The sequence below is a fragment of the Castanea sativa genome, chromosome 8, assembly GCF_040712315.1.
Source record: "Castanea sativa cultivar Marrone di Chiusa Pesio chromosome 8, ASM4071231v1".
Classification (NCBI taxonomy): domain Eukaryota; kingdom Viridiplantae; phylum Streptophyta; class Magnoliopsida; order Fagales; family Fagaceae; genus Castanea; species Castanea sativa.
Window position 1 is genome coordinate 52,391,893 of NC_134020.1, and position 21,836 is coordinate 52,413,728.

General features: G+C 33.4%; 3 protein-coding genes across 5 annotated transcripts; all 3 read left to right on the top strand.

Annotated features, from left to right (window-relative positions):
- Nucleotides 1-5,746: 5,746 nt before the first annotated feature.
- Nucleotides 5,747-10,019, top strand: LOC142607207 (uncharacterized). Of its 2 annotated transcripts, none has more exons than XM_075778633.1 (5): nucleotides 5,747-6,571; nucleotides 7,544-7,840; nucleotides 8,349-8,525; nucleotides 9,033-9,251; nucleotides 9,472-10,019. In XM_075778633.1, the coding sequence occupies exons 1-5, from the start codon at nucleotides 6,080-6,082 to the stop codon at nucleotides 9,883-9,885; spliced, it is 1,599 nt and encodes a 532-aa protein (XP_075634748.1). In that variant the 5' UTR covers nucleotides 5,747-6,079; the 3' UTR covers nucleotides 9,886-10,019. The 2 variants fall into 2 exon arrangements, with proteins under 2 accessions (XP_075634748.1, XP_075634749.1); XM_075778634.1 differs by having other exon boundaries at nucleotides 5,750-6,571; nucleotides 8,358-8,525.
- A 1,707-nt stretch (nucleotides 10,020-11,726) lies between these two features.
- Nucleotides 11,727-15,816, top strand: LOC142607057 (uncharacterized). Of its 2 annotated transcripts, none has more exons than XM_075778466.1 (3): nucleotides 11,727-11,842; nucleotides 13,130-13,768; nucleotides 14,564-15,816. In XM_075778466.1, the coding sequence occupies exons 2-3, from the start codon at nucleotides 13,132-13,134 to the stop codon at nucleotides 15,790-15,792; spliced, it is 1,866 nt and encodes a 621-aa protein (XP_075634581.1). In that variant the 5' UTR covers nucleotides 11,727-11,842; nucleotides 13,130-13,131; the 3' UTR covers nucleotides 15,793-15,816. The 2 variants fall into 2 exon arrangements, with proteins under 2 accessions (XP_075634581.1, XP_075634582.1); XM_075778467.1 differs by having other exon boundaries at nucleotides 11,743-11,842; nucleotides 13,171-13,768.
- Nucleotides 15,817-17,495: 1,679 nt separating this feature from the next.
- LOC142607842 (uncharacterized) lies at nucleotides 17,496-20,195 on the top strand. The gene is made up of 3 exons (XM_075779485.1): nucleotides 17,496-17,565; nucleotides 19,648-19,757; nucleotides 19,845-20,195. Exons 2-3 carry the CDS (start codon nucleotides 19,655-19,657, stop codon nucleotides 19,988-19,990), a joined length of 249 nt encoding a protein of 82 aa, XP_075635600.1. The 5' UTR covers nucleotides 17,496-17,565; nucleotides 19,648-19,654; the 3' UTR covers nucleotides 19,991-20,195.
- The last annotated feature ends 1,641 nt before the right edge of the window (nucleotides 20,196-21,836 follow it).

Consider the following 21,836-nt stretch of genomic DNA (forward strand, 5'->3'; position numbering starts at 1 on the left):
GCAAATTACAATATCATTGATTAAAAACGTCAATTTCATATTAATTCTAAAATATTTTTTTTATCTATCTATTTAGAGTAAGATATTTTTAATAGTTTATATATATTTTTCATTATTTATTTAAAGGAAGTTTTTTTTAAAGGACTTAGTAGTTCACATTCAAATCTAAGGACAAAATGGGAAAAATAAATAATTCATTTAAGATTCCTGGGAATACACCAAACATTATCATCTCACATTCCTAGGAATCTCCAAATGAAACCAAACATAGGAATAAATACATTCCTAGGAATGTGATTCCTAGGAATCACATTCCTAGGAATCTGGATGCCAGAAGTAATGTGGATTCCCCCGTACCAAACGCCACATTAGGGTTCATTTGGTTGGAGGGGTGGAAAAGTAGGAGGATAAGAAATATTTTAATTTCTCTTATTTTTGTTTAATTGGGAGTGGAAAAATGGAGAGATGAAAAAAGTGAATTTGTATAAATTTACTCATCACCCTTGTTAAAAAATGATGGCTAATTAATACAAAAAAGTGACAAAAAAAAAACAATTACCCAATTTATTAAAAAATAAAAATCATGTCCCCAAAAAGAACCATGTCTAGTTAAAAAAAAATAAAACAAAACAACTATCACACTCACAGCCCAGAAGAGAGGGAAAAAAAAAAGGGCAACGTACCCACCATAGCTCAAGAAATCAAAAAAATGAAAAACAAAAAACAAAAAAGCAAAAAACAAAAAAAGCAAGTCAGGAAATGGAAGAAAAAAAAAAAAGGGAGGGGGGGGGGAAGAGGCAAAGTGTCCAGCACCAAGAAAAAGGGGGAAAAAAAATTGGACATAGGCATTTTTGTCCATTAAGCAGCCTCATTTTCTCACTTCAATTTTCTCTCCATTTTGAGGATAAAACTTTTTTGTGTGCCCGAGAAGAAAACACTTGAGCCCCATTATTTATTTTCCTTTCTTCTCACCCAACTAAACACACTCAAAAAAGTTTTTCTTTACATTTTCTCTCCAAAGTTTTCCATTCACCCTATTTCACTTCCAAACAAACACATCCTTATATTAGGCTAGAGTAGAATTTCTATCTTATATATAAAAAAAAAACTATCGAATTGTAATTTTTTTTCAAATCTATTTTTTTTTCTTTAAGCATTAATGGAAGGTGTGGGTCAAAATAATAATAATATTCACCAAAAAGAATTAAAACAATAATAAATATTCACCAAAAGATTTAAATAATAATAAGTATTAACCAAAAAGAGTTTAAATAATAATAAATATTCACCAAAGAGTTTAAATAATAATAAATGTTAACCAAAAAGAGTTTAAATAATAATAAATGTTCACCAAAAAATAGTTTAAATAATAATAAATATTCACCAAAAAGATTTAAATTAATAATAAATATTCACCAAAAAGATTTTAATTAATAATAAATATTTAATTATAAGCATTAACGAAAAAAAATGCATAAAATACAACAATTCATTAATTAGTATACACAAATTGGAGGTGATGGCGTGTGTTTTTCTTAATTTGTGCATAATTTTTTTTAAGCCGACCGCAAAATGTTTTTAAAATGGTACATTGATAAATGTCTTAAAGTTATTATTTATCCGAAACTTTTTTTTTCAAAAACATATATAAAAATACTTATTGTAAGAAATATTGAATGTATCTTATTAAGTTGAATTTCTTTTTTCTTTTTTTAAATCGAAATTTTGCTCTGCACCCTGCAGTCTAAAACGTTAACGTATTGGTCCAATTGTACATAAATCATAAATGTGAAACTAAATGAAACCATGCAACCAAGCAATTCTATTTTCGGTAAGTGGTCCTTCAATATCCAATCCAACTCTTTGACTCAAACATGGTGCATGTTTCACTCGACAGCAAGAGCATTGATATCTATATTTAATATTGGCTTTCCAACAAAGCTGAAAGCTTCTCTGTGGGCTTTGAGTTTAGGGGGTACCATTGAAAACGATGATCAATTAATCACAAACAGTACGTGATTCGTGAGGACCAAGACAAAGAATCATACTAATATTTTTTTAATTTTTAGCAGAGTAAAAAAGAGAGATATGGGAGCAGAAGAAGAAGAAGACTCAGGAATGAGGTTGTTGTCAGCAATGAAAATAAAATTACAAAACAATCGAGAACCAAACACAGGACACAACATCTTCACCGGCACGGACCACTTCATTTATTAATGTGAAGTAAAAATTAGACAGTGACACTCACATACCTTGTTTCGTGTGAGACTCTTTAAACATAAGCTGACATTCAGAGAGAAAAAAGTTGCTTTAATAATTATGTCTAATTATTAAAAAGTAGTGGTCATGCACACTAGGACTGGCATTAAGTTTTAATAATTATGTCTACTTACTGATAATTATGTCCAATTATTAAAAGTTAATAGGTGTTTTTGACATTAATTTTGTGTGAAATATAAAAAATTGACAAAAAAAATTAATTATTTTATCATTTTTTCATATTATGTTTCTAAATATAGTTCTTAAACCAATACGTTTAGAGCATTCGTTAATATTTCTATTATAAAAAAGTTGTTTATATTAGAGTGGTCACTCACACTAGGACTAGCATTAAGTTTTGATACCACTACATACATCTAAGGTGTGGCTGAATAGTAGGAGTTTTTGAATTGCTTCATTTAGTGAGTGGTTCTAGCAATAATACCATTAACGTTTTGGTGGTATATATAATACTCTCTCAGTCCCATTTAGTTTGTTCTGTTTGAAAAGTCAAATTTTTTAAGGGAACATAATTTATTGTCTTGTTTAACTTATAAAAATGTATTAGTTTCCAAAACTACCCTTAAATAAATTTATCAAAAAATTGAATTTCTTTTCAAATGGAGTAGTTTTGAAAATTAAATAGGGGTATAATAGGAACATTAGTAAATTAATGAATTTTATTATTAGAAACAGGACAATATTTTGGGACATCCCAAAATGGAATAGAGGACAAACTAAATGGGACGGAGGAAGTATTATTTATTACCGTTATGTGGTGTGGGTCGATGAGTCCACATGAAAGATCCCTTCATTTAGTATAAAAATAAAAATAAAAACATTGAGTTTTGTCTAAATTTTTTGTAACTTTTATTTTTAAAATTTTTTGAAAATTAAAAATTTAAACTTCAAGCAATTTCTGAGGGTTAAAGTGGAAATTTCACTTGGTGAATAGTACATGAAAATTGATAATGATTTTTATCCAATGGTACTTATGTTGTCATGTACGTACAAAACATAAATACAGTGATAGGAAATATGGGCCATGAAATTGAGTTGATTGTTTAGGGAAAAAGGTGAGTAGTTTCAAATTTCAAGTACAATTAAGTTGTTTCAGCAAAATAGGTAAAAAAATAAAGGTACAATTAAGTTATTTTATTATCTCCTCAAAAAAAAAAAAAGTTATTTTATTATATATAGAAAGCAGGTACAATTAAGTTATGAACAATATCAAGGATGAATAGGGTCAGATTTGTCACAGAATTACTGTTTAATGATTCCAAATGGCTTATTATTTAAATATTCATGAATCAAAAACCATGTGATAAAAAGTTACTAAACATTAGCAACTGCATTATTCAAATGGGGTGTCAGAGACAAATATTTAAACTAGACAATGGGTTCTAATTCTATATATAGTCTATTCCTCTTTCATACAATGTCAATGCAAAAAGAGTAATAGTTGAAAGTTTGAAACCATTTGTCACATGGTTTTTCATTCACAAATGTTGGAGAAAGAAAAATAAAAATTCAACCCAGGTCTCCATCCATAGTTCTAATTAATTGAGATTTGGTGATGCCCATTTTAAGTTTAGTTGATCACCACAACTCTACTTTCTCCCATTCAAATCCTAAAACTGATTGACACTTGGACCCTCAAATTTTTATTTACAACTCCAGCCCACCATTCATTTTCCCTTCATCAAATTGAAAATCTGATTTGTTGGCTTGTTGCAATACCTACCAACCAGCAGCACAATAATTATAAGATACTATACATGGAGGGTTTGCCTCTGTTGGGCTTCTAAACATAATTATCAACTCCATACTAGTGAGTAGTGACAACTTTAGTTTAGTTATTGAGGCGGGAATTTTCAATGCTTGTCTATTACAACATATTGCTTCAAGATTGCCTGAGTGTTGTCCATATGTTAATAAATACAATACAGTTTTTTACTACATGATAAAATAGGTTCGTGCCTTTTTATTTTCAAAATCAAATAATAGATGCATCAATATTTAGAAAAAGAAAAAAGAAAAAAAGAAATCATAATGACTAGGACTATTCATGTTCCACTCCAAATAGACTGGAGTCCAATTGGCTGCAGTACTCTTGATTGTTGTCGACAATAAAAGGGTTGAAAATCGGTGTTTTTTTTTTAAGGAAACCACAATTCAATCGGTGCGGTTGTTGATTCTCATTTCAATTTTTTGACAAAAATAGCACTGTATCGAAGGTGTATACACACACACACACACAATATTTAAGTAATTCTTTCACTCCTTATCTCTCGTTAGTCAAATATTTCCTCTCTTTCTTTCTCTCAAATCTTATTCTCTTGGCTCCAACATCAAGCTTCAATTTGATGGTAGGTGGGGTTTGACTAAAGTTTTGAATTTCATATTTCAACTTCAAACTCTAACTTGATTGAAGCTTTGATTCAATCGTGTATGGGTTTGGGTCAACTCTAATTTTATTGAAACTTCGATTCAATCGTGTGTGGGTTTGGGTCAATCAAATATCGTTTCTCTTTTGGGTATATGATCTTTGATGTGGTTGGGTTTTTGGGATCCTACATGGCTAGATATGCTTATCCTATGACTTTGGTAGTTAGCATTCGCATACTACACTGACCGAAACCACCATTGATGTAATTGCAATTTCGATCCTTGGTGCCATCATGGTTCAAGTTGTAAGAGCACCGAAGAGGTTGGTGTGGTCCAAAAACCTCCCTAAAACTAAACGAATGACTTGAACCTAACAGTGCACATCCCAACAATGACTCAAAAAGATTAAAACAAGCTTGAATTAAAAAATGGTACTAAGGATATATGCTTTGCTCCATTGCTCAGGTGCGATGTCCATATCACATAACATATCAATTTGATGATAGCCAAACTAGTGGAAAATGAAATGGAATTAATGGGAGCACTAGCACCAAATGTTCTAATGCTAAATGTTTAGCATTTAACACATCAAACACCAAAATTTAACCTCCATGAGATGTGCTAATCTAAAAAAAAAAAAAATTAGCACACAACTATAATCTACGGGCTAAATTGTTTTAATAATTGCTCTCTCCTCTTTACTAGCTCTCTCTAAAAAAATTGTTTGAACATTTGTTAATATTTTTCTTATAAATATCTTCTTTTTTCTATTAATTTTTTTTTGAGAGAGTTTCAACCTATGACGTCCGCTCCTAATAATAGCTCTTTATTATCAGATCAAGACACCAATCAATTTTTGATGTAGGTAAAAATTAAACCTCAAGCCTGGTACAAATCTTTTGAGAATTGTGGATTTAAAAATGAAGAAGAAGGGCAAAATGGTCATGAGGGGAGAACAGACATTAACTGCAACTACTTACTGGTACAAATCTTTTTCATTTTCCCATAAACAAACAAGGTCCAAGGTTGGTAGTAACTAGTAAATTAGTAAGCAAAAAGAACACGCAGCTTTCATTTGAAATCCCTGTTCTTTCATTTCACGAGGTTGCACGCCTATCACTCTCTTTACTCCTCCACTTCCTCTCTCTCTCTCTCTCTCTCTCTCTCTCTCTCTCTATGAGCTTCTCCAACGTTACAAAAAGACTTACTATTATGAACCTTTCTCTTTCAAACCCAAAAAAGATCAAAGTTTGAAACTTTGTGAGTGCTATACTATAAGCCTATAACCCCTTTAAGTCCGAACTCTCACTTTCATCTCTGTTTCACTCTCTCATCAAACTAACCTACATTGCAAAAAAACAAAGCTTAATAAGTGTTTCTCTTTTTCAAACCAACCCAAAAGCTAAACAGAAGTTGGTGGCGTATAGAGAGAATGTCAACAACAACTACAGCATTAAGGAGAGCGAAATGGCAGTACCCACCACCGGCGCCAACGCCAAGAATCCTCCACTTGCCACGCCGGCCTCGGCGGAGACAGCACCGCAACTCCAAGACCGTGGCTTCAAAACCCACCTGTGTTGAAGCCAGGCGAAACCGTATACAAGGCAAGCTGGAGACGCTGTTTGATCAAGAGCGTGCTTTTTCAAGAACTGGGATTCCAGTAGTTTTTTTGGACTATAATGGTGGTAATGTTAGTGGCGGTGAAAGTGAGAGGAGGAGAGTGAGAGTTGAGGAGTGCAGTAGCGAGAGTAGTGGTCGTTGTAGTGGTATGATGGAGGAGGAGAAGTGGAGGTTCCAAGCGGAGATGTTAAGGGCTGAGTGCAATTTGCTGAGAATGGAGAGAGACATTGCTGTCAAGAAGTTGGAGAGGAGCAGGGTGAAGATGGAGAAGACTCTGAGATCCTCTGTTCAGACCCTTCTTTCTGTCAGTCTCTCTCTCTCTCTCTCTCTCTCTCTCTCTAGCTGTTTTGTTTTTGTTTTTTTCAGAATACTTAATTATATGGATTTTATTTGGTTACTGGGAAAATGTAGGAAAAGCATAAGAAAATGTAAGGACAATAAAAATTTTAAATTATCATGTTTGAACTTTGGAGCTATTGTGTTTCGAGTAAGACTGCCTGCTAATCACCTCTTCTAGTGTTAGCAGAGTCTTGTGCTTATTATCTCCTTTCAGTAAAGAACTAGGTGGTTTGGATATATTTACATTTATTTATTTATTTTTGTTCAGTCAGTGTCACGGGTGGAATTAGGATAGTGTTTTACAACTCTTGGAGCCTGAAATAAATTCTTTGTTTGAGTTAATGTCACTATTTTTTTGCCAAGAAATTTTTGAAAAAGAAAGAAACAGTTTTGGCTTTTTGAAAGGAGAATAATTTAAAAGGCATGGGATTTGAAGTATTTTTTATTTCCCTTTATTTATTTTTTCTCTCAGCAACCAAACAAAGTGCAAACAGTTCTTCTCTCGATCACAGTAATATTGTTGATGGGAACTTGGGATATGACCAGGTTTGAATAATTTAGCTTGACCTTTTTTTGGTTGAAAAGAATATTTTACTTGGTTCCTGCTTTTGTAACTGTTGGTATCAGTTTCTTGCTTGTCCTATTACAGCAAGCAGATGGGTCATTTTGTCACCATTTGCATTTTCTTGATAAAATATATTTAGGGAAAGACAGGGCAGTTTGAATATTGAATCGTTAGCTATCTCGTAATAGTCTGGTCATTTTGATTCTTTTTAATTATTATTTTCATTCTTCTTTTGTTTTTCCTATAATGTTCTGCAATTAAGCATAGATTATAGTAATTTGGCATCTTTTAATTGCTTAAATTGCATGCCAAATTTGGTTAACATGAATTTAAACTGGTATCTTGGTTTGGTGATTTGTTTCTGCTTTGTAGGGAAGAAAGAAGATTTGTGAGGGAGAGGATGTGAGTGTGGTATTGGAGAAAGAGATCCTTGACTTGGCAGAGAAACTAGAGAAGTTACAAAGGAGCTTAGGACTAAAGGATTTTGAAGTTAGGAACTGTAGTAATTTTGATAAACAAGCGACTCTTCTTCAGAGACGGCTAGAGAAGTTTGGAGTAACATCGGATGAGATATGTGTGAAGGAGATACAGGAGATGGCAGAAGCAAGCTTGTCAATTAAAACAAGTTGTAGAGTTGATGATAGCTTTGTTTCAAGTGGCAAAAGCAATGTAAGAATGATCTGTCTTTCACTAATTGGTGTCATCAATCCATATTTTGATACCCAATGATGCTATTCAATTATTATACCTCTATCTTTGACTTCTCAAAAAAGAAGCTGCTCTTAGTTTTGAATAAAATTTATAATGTTGTTGTGTTTTTGAAAGTGAAAGTTATCCTTAATTGAGCACTATAATTTTTATTAGACAAATTTCAGTGGAGTTTTTTGTGTTCTCGAGGCCATCATGTGATGGAATATTTAAGGTCAATTCACTGAGTTATTCTCTTTTTGTAAATTTTTTAAGCAACCATGCAAAGCATTTTCATTTTCAATTCGCATAATCTTCCTTTTGGTTAATATAATTAAGCAAAAGCATATAAAACAGAACTTTAAGCTCAATTAAGGGAAAGAGTGATTCTCAAACCCAAGTCTACTTTATTCTCATCATCATTATTATTTTTCTGAACTATTTTGAACATTGAATCCCATTTATTAATTGGTAATATTAATTTTCCAAGATTGTGCAGGTGGATATTCTAAGAAGGAAAATGGAGGGGTTGTCAAAGGGGATTTTGTTAAACAGAATGGAAGAGGAGTATAGATCAATGCTCTCTTCAGCAAACAGTTCTGCATCCTCATCCAAGCGTATTGAAATTCATAATTCATCTTCCTCCTCAATAAGACAACCTGATCAGGCACATTCTTCTTCTTTCTTTACTATGTTTCATTTTTCATTGCTTAGTGAATAAATGATTTTATAAATAAAATTTGTTCTTTGATGTTTTATATATGTTTTATGAATATTTTAAATAACTTTGACATAAGTGGTTTGCATATTGGGTTGTCCTGCATAGCTTAAGCTTCCTCTAACAAGAACTGGTTCCATTCTAATCATTTGGATTTGTCATGTCTTTTCATTGTTACTCAAGTTGATACACTCTCTTAGGTTTACATTTCCCAATGAGCACATACGTCTTGTTGCTTTCTTCATTCAAGTTTTTATAGGGGCCTTTGGATGTTGATTAATGTCTACAAGTACTACTATACTAGGCATTTGCAACCTCAACTAATGCTACATGATATGATCACTCTCTTTTAATTGCATCAGACCTGCAATGCTCCATGCATATCTTTTAGTTAATTTTCATGGCAAACCTATAGGGAAGGAATTCCTTCTTAAAGTTGCAAATATTCTTCTACAGGATACAATGTCCCATGAAGACAGCAAGTGCTCAGGACGTTGTAAGGCTATAGTGCGAAGAATTGTAGAGCAAGTTCGAGTTGAGACAGAGCAATGGTCTCAGATGCAAGAGATGCTACGGCAAGTGAGGGTGGAGATGGAAGAATTGCAGGCTTCTCGAGACTTTTGGGAGGATCGAGCTTTGAATTCTGATCATCAAATTCAATCCCTACACTCTGCTGTAAGATTTCATACAACAAACTTGATCCAATTTGTCCTATGTTTTGTCTCATTTTCAATCTCTATAAATCTTTATGCGGCAAAAGGCTCTTTTCTTTGTTTCTGTGGCCCAACAATGTAGTTCATTGGGAAAAATAACTTAAGATATCACTGCAGATAGCAAGTCATTCCTTATCACCAGATTAAAATAGTGTTTAAGATATCATGTTTCTCATCACCAGGTACAAGAATGGAGACAGAAGGCTCAATCATCTGAAAGCAAAGCAAACGAGCTACAAGCACAAATGTCTGTGCTCCATGGGGAACTTGAAAGGATGAGGAAGGAACAAAACTCAGTAGTTACAAGGACCAAAAGTTCACCAGGAATTACCCAGGATGCACAAAATGAGATGGAGAAACGAGTACTAGTTTGTCGCTTGAAGGAAAATCCTTTAACCAATGATAATGCCGGTAAGGGGGTCTTAAGGGATAGAAGAAGAAAAGTACACACATCAAGTCGTGGATTCATGGCTCCAAAACGATCACCTTTTCGTGATATTGGCAACTCATCATTGTTGATGAGGCAAAATAGCAAAGCCATTTTCCCTCTGCATTCCCCCCTTGCTTCCAGTACAGAGAACTTTTTGAGAGAGTGATTCTCAGTAACTAGCATTCAGCTAGGAGCTTCTCTTCTTGTCTAACTATATTAACAGTCTGCAATTTACATTAAAATAGTTAGCTTATAAGATTTTACTAGTAAACCCGAGATGATATCGTTTGCATGTAGTTTCTTCTTTGTTTGATTTTTTTTTTTGCCTTTTGCCTTCTGATGATACCTACTGGCATAGTAACCTTTCAATGAGCCAAGACCAACAAGCAAAGCTATTCTAACAAAATTCATTAAATGTGTTTCACAAATACTTAAAATTTTGAAAATTTTGCTGCCATTGAAAATTTTCTATCTCAAAAAAGCATATGAATGCAATTAGTGAAGACAGTTGAAAGAAGAAAAACTATTACTAGTTTGGGTTCATATTCAAGATGTCGACTTTAAGCGAAAATGTACATGCATCCTTCCAAGTAGAGGTATAATAAATTGTTGCAACATAAGCATTTATTTACATCAAGCTATTACATGTAAACGATGCATGTGACCACCTTCACAATCTGCAAAAGTTGAACAAAGGACTACCAATTCATTGGCTAAATCTATGTTCTTCTATATTGAAACAAGTGATGATGATAATCACTTGGTACCTGTTAACCTGACCCTTAGAGAAATTCAGGAATTTGGCCTCCTTCTGTCGATCCTTTTATGCCACTTTAACAATTTAGTCCCTCAAACTATTAACTATTTTAAATTTATTCCTCAACTTCCATAATGAAGTGAATTTCATCATTAGATTTAATCTTCATTTAAATTTTCATAAAATTGACGAATGTTGCAAATGAATCCTACGTAATGTGAACAGTGTGAAAATCAAGTCAACTATTTTTAGAAAAAAAATCAATTCAACCATTAATATTTATTAATATTGAATGGAGAGAAAATCCAATGATGATATTGACTTAATTTTAAAAGTTGAGAGACTAAATTGACATAATTAATAGTTGAAGGGCCAAATTAAACTGTTATCCAATAATTTGGGGACTAAATTAGCAATTTAACTTAAATTTTTTTAGTGTACCTAGCATTACTAGAAAAAAAAAAAAAAAAAAACCACAGCAACATTTAAAATCTAACTTCTTTCGCAATTAGGTTGCATGATATGGTTGATACATGATAAAAGTGGTACCAGTGATGAGCATGTGAAAAAAAAAAGAGTAACAATCATAAGTTTATAATGTATCATCTCAATAACTACTAAAAAAAATTGTGTACTAAGGATTAATATTATTAGTTAATTACAAATACCACCCCAACCAATAGGGGTATTTGTAGTACATACCCAAAATTTAAAATTTTATAATCAACATCCTAATTCAATGTTAATTTGTACTAATATTCACCCAACATCTAAATCAGTATAGAAATTAATAGTTTATCGAGCAAGACTTAGTTTAGGTCTAGTGCATTCAATGAATTGGACTCGGTTAGATGATGATACGTGTCCAAAAGTAGACATATGTCATCATCTCAACGAGTTCAATATTACTGAATACTAAACTAAAGCTTGATCCCATCGAGCAAGCATCAACCCTAAACAATAAGAAAGAACAAAAGAAAGTGCACCATAAACTTAAACAATTTAAACATTATGGGTTAGGGATGACAAGATTTGACAAGATGATAGGGATGGGGATTGATTTTGTCCGGTGTCCCAATTATTGGTTTAAAAAATATTTTTAAAATAATTTTATAGAAAAAATAAAAAAACTGATTTTGATAGTTTTTTTTTTATTTTTTTTATCATTTTTCAATAAAATAGTATCAAAATTAAATTAAAAAAAAAAAAAAAAAACCATTAACAAGCATGTTAAGTGGATCCTTATTTTTATACATATCCCAGTCTTTCATTTCTGGCTTCCAATACTCCCCCACTTTATAATTTCCACCTTTGCCTGCATCTCCGATCACTCCCAGCCGTGATATCACCAGAAATTCCATCCCGGGTAAGTTAATTTCCATAGATGTTTGTTTTTCCGGGCATTCCGCGTGGGTTGTTGTTGGACAATGTGGTTATTTTTGTTGTGGTGTTGCTGGTGTATAAGATAGGGGGGAAACCTTGTTTTTAAAATATGCCTTGAACGTGTTTGTGAAAATGCCTGTGTGAAGAAGTTTAGCAAAAAAGCTTATAATATGCTTGTGTATGCGAGGTTTTAGACGAGTATAACACAAACACTAAGTAAGTTTCATAGTTAGATATACAACACCACGGTATATGGATATTTAAGCCTTCTAAGGATAGCTAAGTAGCTAGCTTTAGAGGCTGTCAAATGGGCTGTGCCTTTACACTCTTCTCTCAACTGAGGAACATCTTATTCTAGAAGCAAGACTCACATTTAGCATCTATAAACAATCAGTCATTAACAAATAATAAGGTAGTTTAGCGTTTGAGAGAGAAAGAAATGCAACAAGCAGTAAGAGCTATAACCTTTGATTTCCCTATTAGACTGTCAATATTGAGCCTTTAAGTATTGGGATAGGCTCAACTTTGTTTGCAATCACCCACACAGAGATAATACTGACCTGGGCTAGTTGGCAATTTTTTGACTACTAGGACAAGATAGCTCTCAACTTATATAACTAGGCACACCATGGGATTATGTTCAAGACTTTTGAGCCCTAAATTTTTATTTCCATTTAACAGCAGACCAAGAAAATGCTGCTCTCAGATGATCTCATGGCCTTTTTTAGTTTGATAAGCATTATATAAAATAAGTCATTTGTATAGGAAACGGTTGCAGAAGACCATTAAAAAAAGGCTAAATGAGTTCATTTGATTGTAATCGCAAATGAATTAACCTTAGTTTTTATTGTCAATGTCTTAACTCAGAATCAACCGTATCTGTTTCTAAAACCTTTGCAAACTATTTCATTTGAGGTTCTCTCGCTCTCTCTCTCTCTCTCCCTTGGGTGGGTCGGGCCACCGCGGGGGCAGGGGGGAGTGTGTTTCTTAGGTCTGGAGTTTTAGCACCTCTTTTCCCCCTTTTTTTTTGTTTTGGGGGGAGGGGGGGCACTGTCTTTTAAAATGATTTTTGATTTAACATTCAAAATGGCCTAAATTGATTTATAACATGGTTTTATGTGATTGAGATGTTTAATCTACGGCTAGCTAGTTAATTAAGAGCTAGTTGTGTATATAAATGAATATGGGGCTCATCAATGGCAGCCCCTAATTAAACTAACATTGAGATATCAGTTGTTCTAATAATTACTTTTGCTTATAAAATTGATAGGTATGCCTCCAAAACTGAAAACATCATCTCTTCACTCACAGTTGACAGTGGCTCTCTCACTAATGCCCTCACACAGATCTCGTCATTTTCTCTCTCCGTATTCTATTTTATTCAAGCCAAACCTTACCACCTACCTTCAAACCATTATTCACCGTTTCTTTTCTGACCAATCATGGCTCTCTGTTCCTGGTAACCCCCTCATCAAGTGGCCCTCACAGTCCCACCACCCACACTGCTCTCCATCACACCCAATCCCCAATCCTATTTTTAACCATAACCCTGACCCCAAATTTTCACAAAATGACTTCTCCACCATTTCTAACCTCTTTACTGATCCCAATGTCTCTCCTGGTCCAGCCTTTGAAGCTGCCTTGGACCAGACCGAGGTTGAACCAGACCCAATTCTGTTACAGGCATTGTTTGACCGTTTTGATTCGTCTCCCAAGTTACTGCACACTCTTTTTGTTTGGGCCGAGAAGCAGCCTGGGTTTCAATCTCCTGCAATGCTCTTCAACTCAATGATCAATGTGCTTGCAAAATCCAAGAAGTTTGATTCCGTGTGGTCACTGGTTCTTGATCGGGCTGCTTTGGTTTCAGGTGACACATTTGCTATCATCATCAGACGATATGCTCGTACAGGTATATATATCTACTTTACTGCAAATGTTAAAAGATTGAACTTGCTATTGATTTGGCTTGGTTGATTTATTTTAATTGGTCATGTAATTTTAGCTAAACATTGCATTTTATAGAATCAACCCTTTGTATTGTATCTGATCAATTGTGGATATGCAATTTTTCACGTTCTTTAACCTATTTTTGATATGATGGTACGTACGTTTGATCTATTTATGAAATGGTATGTAACTTTGTATAGGTATGCCTCAGTCTAAAGAAGCATGGACACTCCAAACCCTCTTGAACATGCTGAGGACACTCTTGCATGCATGTCCTTAGTGTGTTAGGAGGATTTAAAAAAAAAAAAAAAATCCTCTGATTTTTAGAACGTTTTTTAAATATTCTGATAGTTGTTATTTTTTTAAGTTTAAAATAAAGACAAAAATTATGCCTAAAAATAAATGAAATATACCTAAACATATTTATTAACTAATTAATTAATTATCTTATCCTCATTGGGTCGTGTCCTAATTTTTCAAGAATTGCAGTGATGCTATGTCTTGTATTGTGTTGTGCCCACATTTATGCTTTTTTTAGGACTCAATTTGCTATTTGCACATATGACTTCACAAGTAATATAAATAAGGACACCAAATATTGCATTAAATTTGAGTTGAAATTTTTGAATTTTTGGGTTATTTGCATGGGGATATTGATTCTGCATTTAAGAAAGGCTTTTATTGGTGACATTTGGTATATGAATTGAAATTGTAGCTGTTAGATTTGTGATCCTAATGTTATGGTAAACTTTTGTAGGTATGACCCAACCTGCAATACGGACATTTGAATTTGCATGTAATTTAGATCCAATTCGTGAATCACATTCAGAGATGAGCTTGTTTGAGATTTTGTTGGATTCCCTTTGTAAGGAAGGACATGTAAAGGCAGCTTCGGAATATTTAGATCAGAAAAGGAAGTTAGAACCAAGTTGGGTTCCATCGGTAAGGGTTTATAATATATTGTTGAACGGATGGTTTCGATCGAGGAAGCTTAAACAAGCAGAGAAGCTTTGGGAGGAGATGAAAATGGATGATGTGAAACCAAGTGTTGTGACATATGGTACTCTTGTAGAAGGGTACTGTCGGATGCGTTATGCTGAAAGGGCAATTAAATTGGTGCATGAGATGAGGAAAGAAGGAATTGAGCCAAATGCAATTGTGTATAATCCAATAATTGATGCATTAGGGGAAGCTCAAAGGTTTAAGGAGGCAATGCGTATGTTGGAGCGGTTTTTGGTTCTAGAATCAGGCCCCACTATCTCGACATACAATTCTCTGGTAAAGGGTTTTTGCAAGGGAGGAGATCTTGCAGGCGCCAGTAAGATCCTTAAGATGATGATAGGTAGGGGCTTTGTCCCGACTCCTACAACCTATAACTATTTCTTTAGGTACTTTTCTAAACATGCGAAGATTGAGGAAGGGATGAACCTTTACACCAAGATGATTGAATCTGGGTACACACCAGACCGACTTACTTACCATCTTTTGTTGAAAATGTTATGTGAGGAGGAGAGACTGGACTTGGCTGTTCAGGTTAGCAAGGAAATGAGAGCTAGGGGATGTGATATGGACCTAGCTACAAGTACTATGTTGGTTCATTTGCTTTGTAAAATGCGTAGTTTTGAAGAGGCTTTTACAGAATTTGAGGACATGATTCGGAGAGGCATAGTTCCTCAGTATCTTACCTTTCAGAGAATGAATGATGCATTAAAGAAAGAAGGAATGATTGAAATGGCACAGAAACTACGGGGCATGATGTCTTCTGTACCTCATTCAATGAAGTTGCCGAATACATATAGCAGAGATGGAGATGCATCACGTGCAAGGAGAACATCTATAATGCGAAAAGCTGAGGCAATGTCTGATTTGTTAAAGACTTGTAAAGATCCAAGGGAACTTGTCAAGTGTCGTAATTCATCTGAAAATGTTGTATCAAGTGCAAACCTGTTGATAGAGGATATTAAGAAAAAGGCTGACAAGACATGAATCTACAACTACTTAAACATAAAAGCTAGTATGAGTAAACTCGTGAATTACACATGCAGTGAGATGAGTTTATATTTTTACTTGGTATAACTAATTGGAGATCTTTTGTGGATAAATGAGAGAGTGAAATTGGGATGCCAAAAAAGAGAAGAGGAAGGTCTCCCAACATGCTTTTTTTTCACCAAAAAAAAAAAACCTATTCTGTGGCATTTGGAGATTGAATTTCAAGTATACAAATTTCTTCCCCCCCAAAAAAAAAAAAAAAAAAAAAAAAAAAAAAATACAAGAAGAAATTTATTTCCCGTCTCTATAAGTTGTCCAAACTTGAGATTTATGTTTCTTCAAATGGACCAAACCCACTGATTTATGTGACCCCTCTTTTTGTAACTTGGGTAGCACTTGGTTCTCAAGGTCATTGGGGATAACTCCTAGTTCTATGTCTAAACTTTGGGTCCTTGAGGATGGACTTACCATAGCTCAACAACTTGAATATTCATCCATTGTTATGCAGGTAGATGTTGAACTAATAGTACATTTGCTCAAAAGCATTTATATTAACAATTCTATGATGGAACCTTCTTCTCACTGATTGCAAGAGTCTCTAGAGGCTTTTGAGGACTTATCTCAACTCAGCTATTAAGCCTATCTTTCGGGAAGTCAATCAATATGTGGACTCTTTAGCGAAACTCGATGCTACACAATCTGCTAACTATATTGTATTTGATAACTCATCGTCTTTGGTGGAGTCTCTACTAGCTTTTAATACAATAGTGTTTTTTTATTTTATTTTTTTAACAATAGTGCTAGTATTTTGTAACAAAATGATTTAACATATTTCTTTCGGTACCAAAAATAGAAATAAAAAACTGTTGTTGCATTTAAAAGGTTGATTTAACCTCAAATTCCGGTAACAATTATCACTCTCGAATACACAATTAAGGATAACAATCAATTATCACTCCCAAATACACAATTAAGGAGTTATTTGTTAGAGACTGTTTTAAATTTATTAAGAGGAATTTGAAAAAAAAAAACATTTTTGAATGAAAATTGAGGAGCTTATTGTTCAGTTTTAGAATTTAGAAAATTATATTATAAATCGACTAAAATTATTAAAGTATTATTATTAATATTATTTTATGTAATTTATCCAAACGAATACTTTTATTTATGTATTACTCTCGAATACACAAATTAAGGATAACAATCAATTATCACTCCCAAATGCACAATTAAGGAGTTATTTGTTAGAGACTATTTTAAATTTATTAAGAGGAATTTGAAAAAAAAAAAAACATTTTTGAATGAAAATTGAGGAGTTTATTGTTCAGTTTTAGAATTTAGAAAATTATATTATAAATCGACTAAAATTATTAAGGTATTATTATTAATATTATATTTTGTATCCAAACAAGTACTTTTATTTATAGGTGTTAGGGCACACATTAACAAACCTATTTTTAGAAGATTTTTATTAAAAATTAAAAAAATTGTCAAAATTTTTTCAATTTTCGATAATTTTTTTTTTTCAAAATTAGTTTACTATTTTGTGCCTTAAATTACACATTAATAAAATCTTTTATTTATTTATTTTTAAGAAAAAACACAATAGGTAAGGACTGTACCAAACCTGATTCGCCACGTGGTCGAATCTGATTGGCCAACTTAATTCTGCATTGACAGCCGATAAAAACGGCCCTGAATAGTTGAGCAACTCAGACTCAGCCCACAAACGTTGAAGCGCAACAGGTTTCAGATCGAAATCTAGTCACGGTGAGTTCATTTTTCATCCTGGGATTTCGATTCTCAAACTCTGTCTTTCATTTTCTCTCTCTGTGTTTTCTCTGTTTAAATAAAAGCTCCCCCCTTTTTTTTTTTTTTTTTTTTTTTTTTTTTCTGGGGTTTGATTAGGCACTGGGTTTACTTAATTTTTTATGGGTTGCCAGCAATTTTTGTTTTTGATTGCTTATATGCATTCAAGTGGTTATGGTGTGAGTTGAAATGGGTTTTATTTGAATTTATTGTATTGTGCTTTATTCGGGTAAATAACTATCTGTTTGGTTGCTAAGAAAATGTGAGCAAAGAGAGGAAATTGGATTTGGGTTTTTACTAGAAAATTTCCAGATGGGTTAGATTTATTTTGTCATATTTTGTTTTCTAGTAGCTTATTGGTTATAAATGGATGGCACTTGTTTTTGTATAATTTGTCTGGAGTTCTGATTAGAGAGCAATAGTAAAGTTCCTTTTTTTTTTTTGGGGGGGGGGGGGGGGGAGTAATTTTGTTGTCTGTGACAAATATATTGTTTACCACAATAAGTTGAAAAGCATTAATGTAATAATCTCTGGTTATTCTTCCTCTGTTCTTGGGGGTTTTGTTGAAATGTTAGTCATGCTATGTTGATTGATGCTATTAGTATTGGAGTATCTAATTTTAGACATGGGGATAGATAAGACATGGTATTCCTGGAGATAGAAGGTGAACTCTTATGAAGCTGGAGAAGGAACCTAGGTAGAGATGAATTTAGTAAAGAGAGAATAAAAATTAGGGGGTGGGAAGTTTGTGAAGACGGTTTAAAATATTTCAATATTGTGAACTTCTGGATCACTGCTTTTTGGAGAAAAGTTCTTATATGTTCTACAGAAACCAATTTAAAAAGATGTATGTGTGAAGCTGGCAATACAACATGAAATGATGACTTTGTGACATAAACACCTTTACCATCTCTAGGTCAACTGTTTGCTGCAAAATCATGTCCTCCGTGATTTCCTTGACTCCTTGTGTATGTTATTAGATGTGCCTCTTTTTATAACTATTTTCTATTTAACTATACTGCATGTACTTGCTTCTGTCCTTGACATGTTGTGTGTGTGTGTGTGTGTGTGTGTGTGTTTTTATTTATTTATTTTTTAATTATGAAGTTTACGCCTTTTCCTTTTGTGTGTGCGTTGCTTTAAAAAAAAAAAAAAAAAGAAAGAAGAAATCTTTTACTTATTAGATTCAAAATGAGCCAAAAATTGATTTATGACGTGGTCTATGTGATTGAGATGTTGAATATGGCTTCAGGATTCATAACTTAGCGATTTTGTATATGATTGAGCTGAAGGGCTATCAAGTTGGATTAGTTGGCTCTTCATTGAACCAATTTGCACACTTCAAGTTCGTATATATAGAACATGTGTTTAAACTATTGATCACATTTTGAAACTCAAGGGATTTTTCTTTTTTCTTTTTTAAAGCCAAACTAAAACTCTTGTGTATAAGCGGCTTTGATCAAAACTAATTTACATGTACAAGCCATTGAGTTAACTTTCTGGTGTCTTGGTTATTCACATCTCATTTTGCTCTTTCATCTTGTTATAGAACATTCTTGTATGCTAAAGGCACAACAGCTTTTGCCAAAACCTTGAATTATATTTCTTTTAGCTGACTTTCTCATCTTATGTGGTGATCTCTGGCTGTTCAACATTTTTCTTTCTTTAATTGTATAGTAAAATTATTTTTGGAGCTTGTTTGATCATTACTTTTAGTTTTAGATGTTTTAAGTCCAAGCTATATATATTAAGTATAATTGATATAATACACCTGTTCTCTCTTGAAAATGGGTTATGAACTATCATATAAAAAAGTGATTGGATGAAGGATAAATGCCACCAATTTGCATTAGCATCTTTCTCCTTTTATGCATTATTTTCTGTGTGTGTTCAACCTTTTTATTATGTTCAGTCATTCTTAAAATTTTAATCTTGTATATCAGTACTAACTTTTATGCTTGACTGAATGGGACTGCTGGGATTCTGTCTTTGGGCATTATCTTCTTTACGCATTATATGACGTTTTATTCTTAACTGGTGCAGTCAAAACATGGCAGCAAACATGGCAGTAAAGATTGCAGGAGCTGTTGCTGGAGCCTTCGCAATTTCATATGCTTGCGACTATCTTATGGCTGATAAGAAGATATTTGGAGGTCAGTTTGGGTGATGATAATATCTTGATAAATTAGTTCACAATCTATCTTCATTCAGTTTGATCAAATCATTAATTTGATAACCAGGTACTACCCCCTCAACTGTTTCAAACAAGAAATGGATGGAAGAAACTGATAAGAGGCTCCAGGCTTGGCCTCGTGTTGCAGGGCCTCCTGTTGTGATGAATCCTATCAGTCGCCAGAATTTCATTGTCAAGGCCAAATCTGAATAGTGAAGCACATCGTTTGTTCATTTTGTTTCGCTTGTTATGCCTTACAAAGCCATGCTCACAAATTCTTCTGTATTCCGTTAGATTGTGCACTCTTATATCTGGTAATTTGGACTGTGTTTCAAATCTTTCCTGATCATAATAACCACTGCCAGGGTATTTCTTTGGCAGAATGATCTTTTTGTTAATGTTATTGGGTCTTTGATAATTGATTTTGTAAGCCAATTGGCTTCAAATTTCAGGATATGTCTATTACATAGGTTGTGTTTTGACCATCAGAAAGTATTATTTCCCTATAGGATGTGATTTTGTATACCTTTAAGCTTCAAATTTCAGGATATGCTAACTCCAACTTGAGCACTATTATTTACAAAGCTGGATAGGGAAATTAGGGATTCCATTCTTCTATTGAGTGGAAGCATAGAACTTCATAAATTGAAAGTAATCAATTTCATCCATCCAGAACTTCACCGCGTAACATGTACCCCATTTTTCCCCTTCAATATGTTACCTTTTAGCCTTGCATGTGCTCTTTGTTTAGGACATTCCTCTATCCAAGCAGTAAAATCATCTAGTCTAATAAGAGCCTCATTAGCTACTGCACGGCTAGCTTTGTTGCTATTATCTTGTGAGTACATTGAAACACAAACTTATCGCTAGCACATGCTCTTAGTTTATATAGTCTGAGGAAATGAGTGCCTGAATAGAATAACTAGTTGTGTGAAATGAATAAGCTCCCAACTGCATATCATGGAAATATGATACCTACAAGCAAACGCTCAAACAGGATGTCCCAATTCCTATTACCTATGCTCTTCTTTTGTTCAAAGTATTCATATACAGTAACACCTGACCCTGCTCTCCCATTCGTTGTCTCGGGCCAAACTTGGAGTTTCACCATCCAAGGCAGTAATGAAATTGCATTTTGCATGTGACAGTGATAGAGTGTTAAATGGCTTAGAAGTCTCTTAGGGTGAAGCAGGTATTCAATTTCTTTCACCCTTTGAACCCATAAATGAAAACACCTGTCTGTGTATATAAAATTTGAATGTGTTTGGGGTCAATAAGCATGTTTTCCATACATTATGCGAGAGATGTTGCATCATAATTATGGACTTACGTAGTACAGTAAATGTTAGCATGCAAGAATCAACTTTCTCTCTACCTTTTCTTCCCCTTTTCTATTTATCCAATTTTCACCCCGACAAACAGTGTACGAGTCGTCAGACCCAACAATTTGTTGAGGTGCTACAGCATATACATGCTAACATCTTGTATTGGTACACATTAATTTTAAGGAATTTTCCATTGGAACACAACCTCAAGAAAAGAAATAGAGTAAATTCCAGAAAGATGAGATAGAAGAGGGAGACTAGGACCCACAAGAACAAGTGATAGAAACCTGTGGTGTGGAGACTTTGCTGATGCTAATGGCCCGTTTGGTATGTGTGTTTAAACAACAATTTTCAAGTTAAAAAAAAAAAAAAAAAACGTATGGATGAAAAAGTATATGAAAATACGTGTAATATTGTTTAAAAACTGAATTGTTGTTTAAAATCACGTACCAAACACCACCTAAAAAGTTTGTGATTAGGAGTTGTCTCAATTTGTTTGAACGCATGGCATTATATTATTGAGTGGAGAGACCATTAGACATTATTGACATGGTTCTCTTGGTCTACAAAATAATTTCTCAAATTCTTGATTGCACATATTTGTAAATCTGAGTATTTATTTATTTTAGTTTGTAATGTGTATACCTCTACATCCATAAATGTTCTATTCAATCTTCTAAAGAATTTTCTCATTAAGTATAAAATTCAAGTTAGTCTAATACCTAATAACTTGT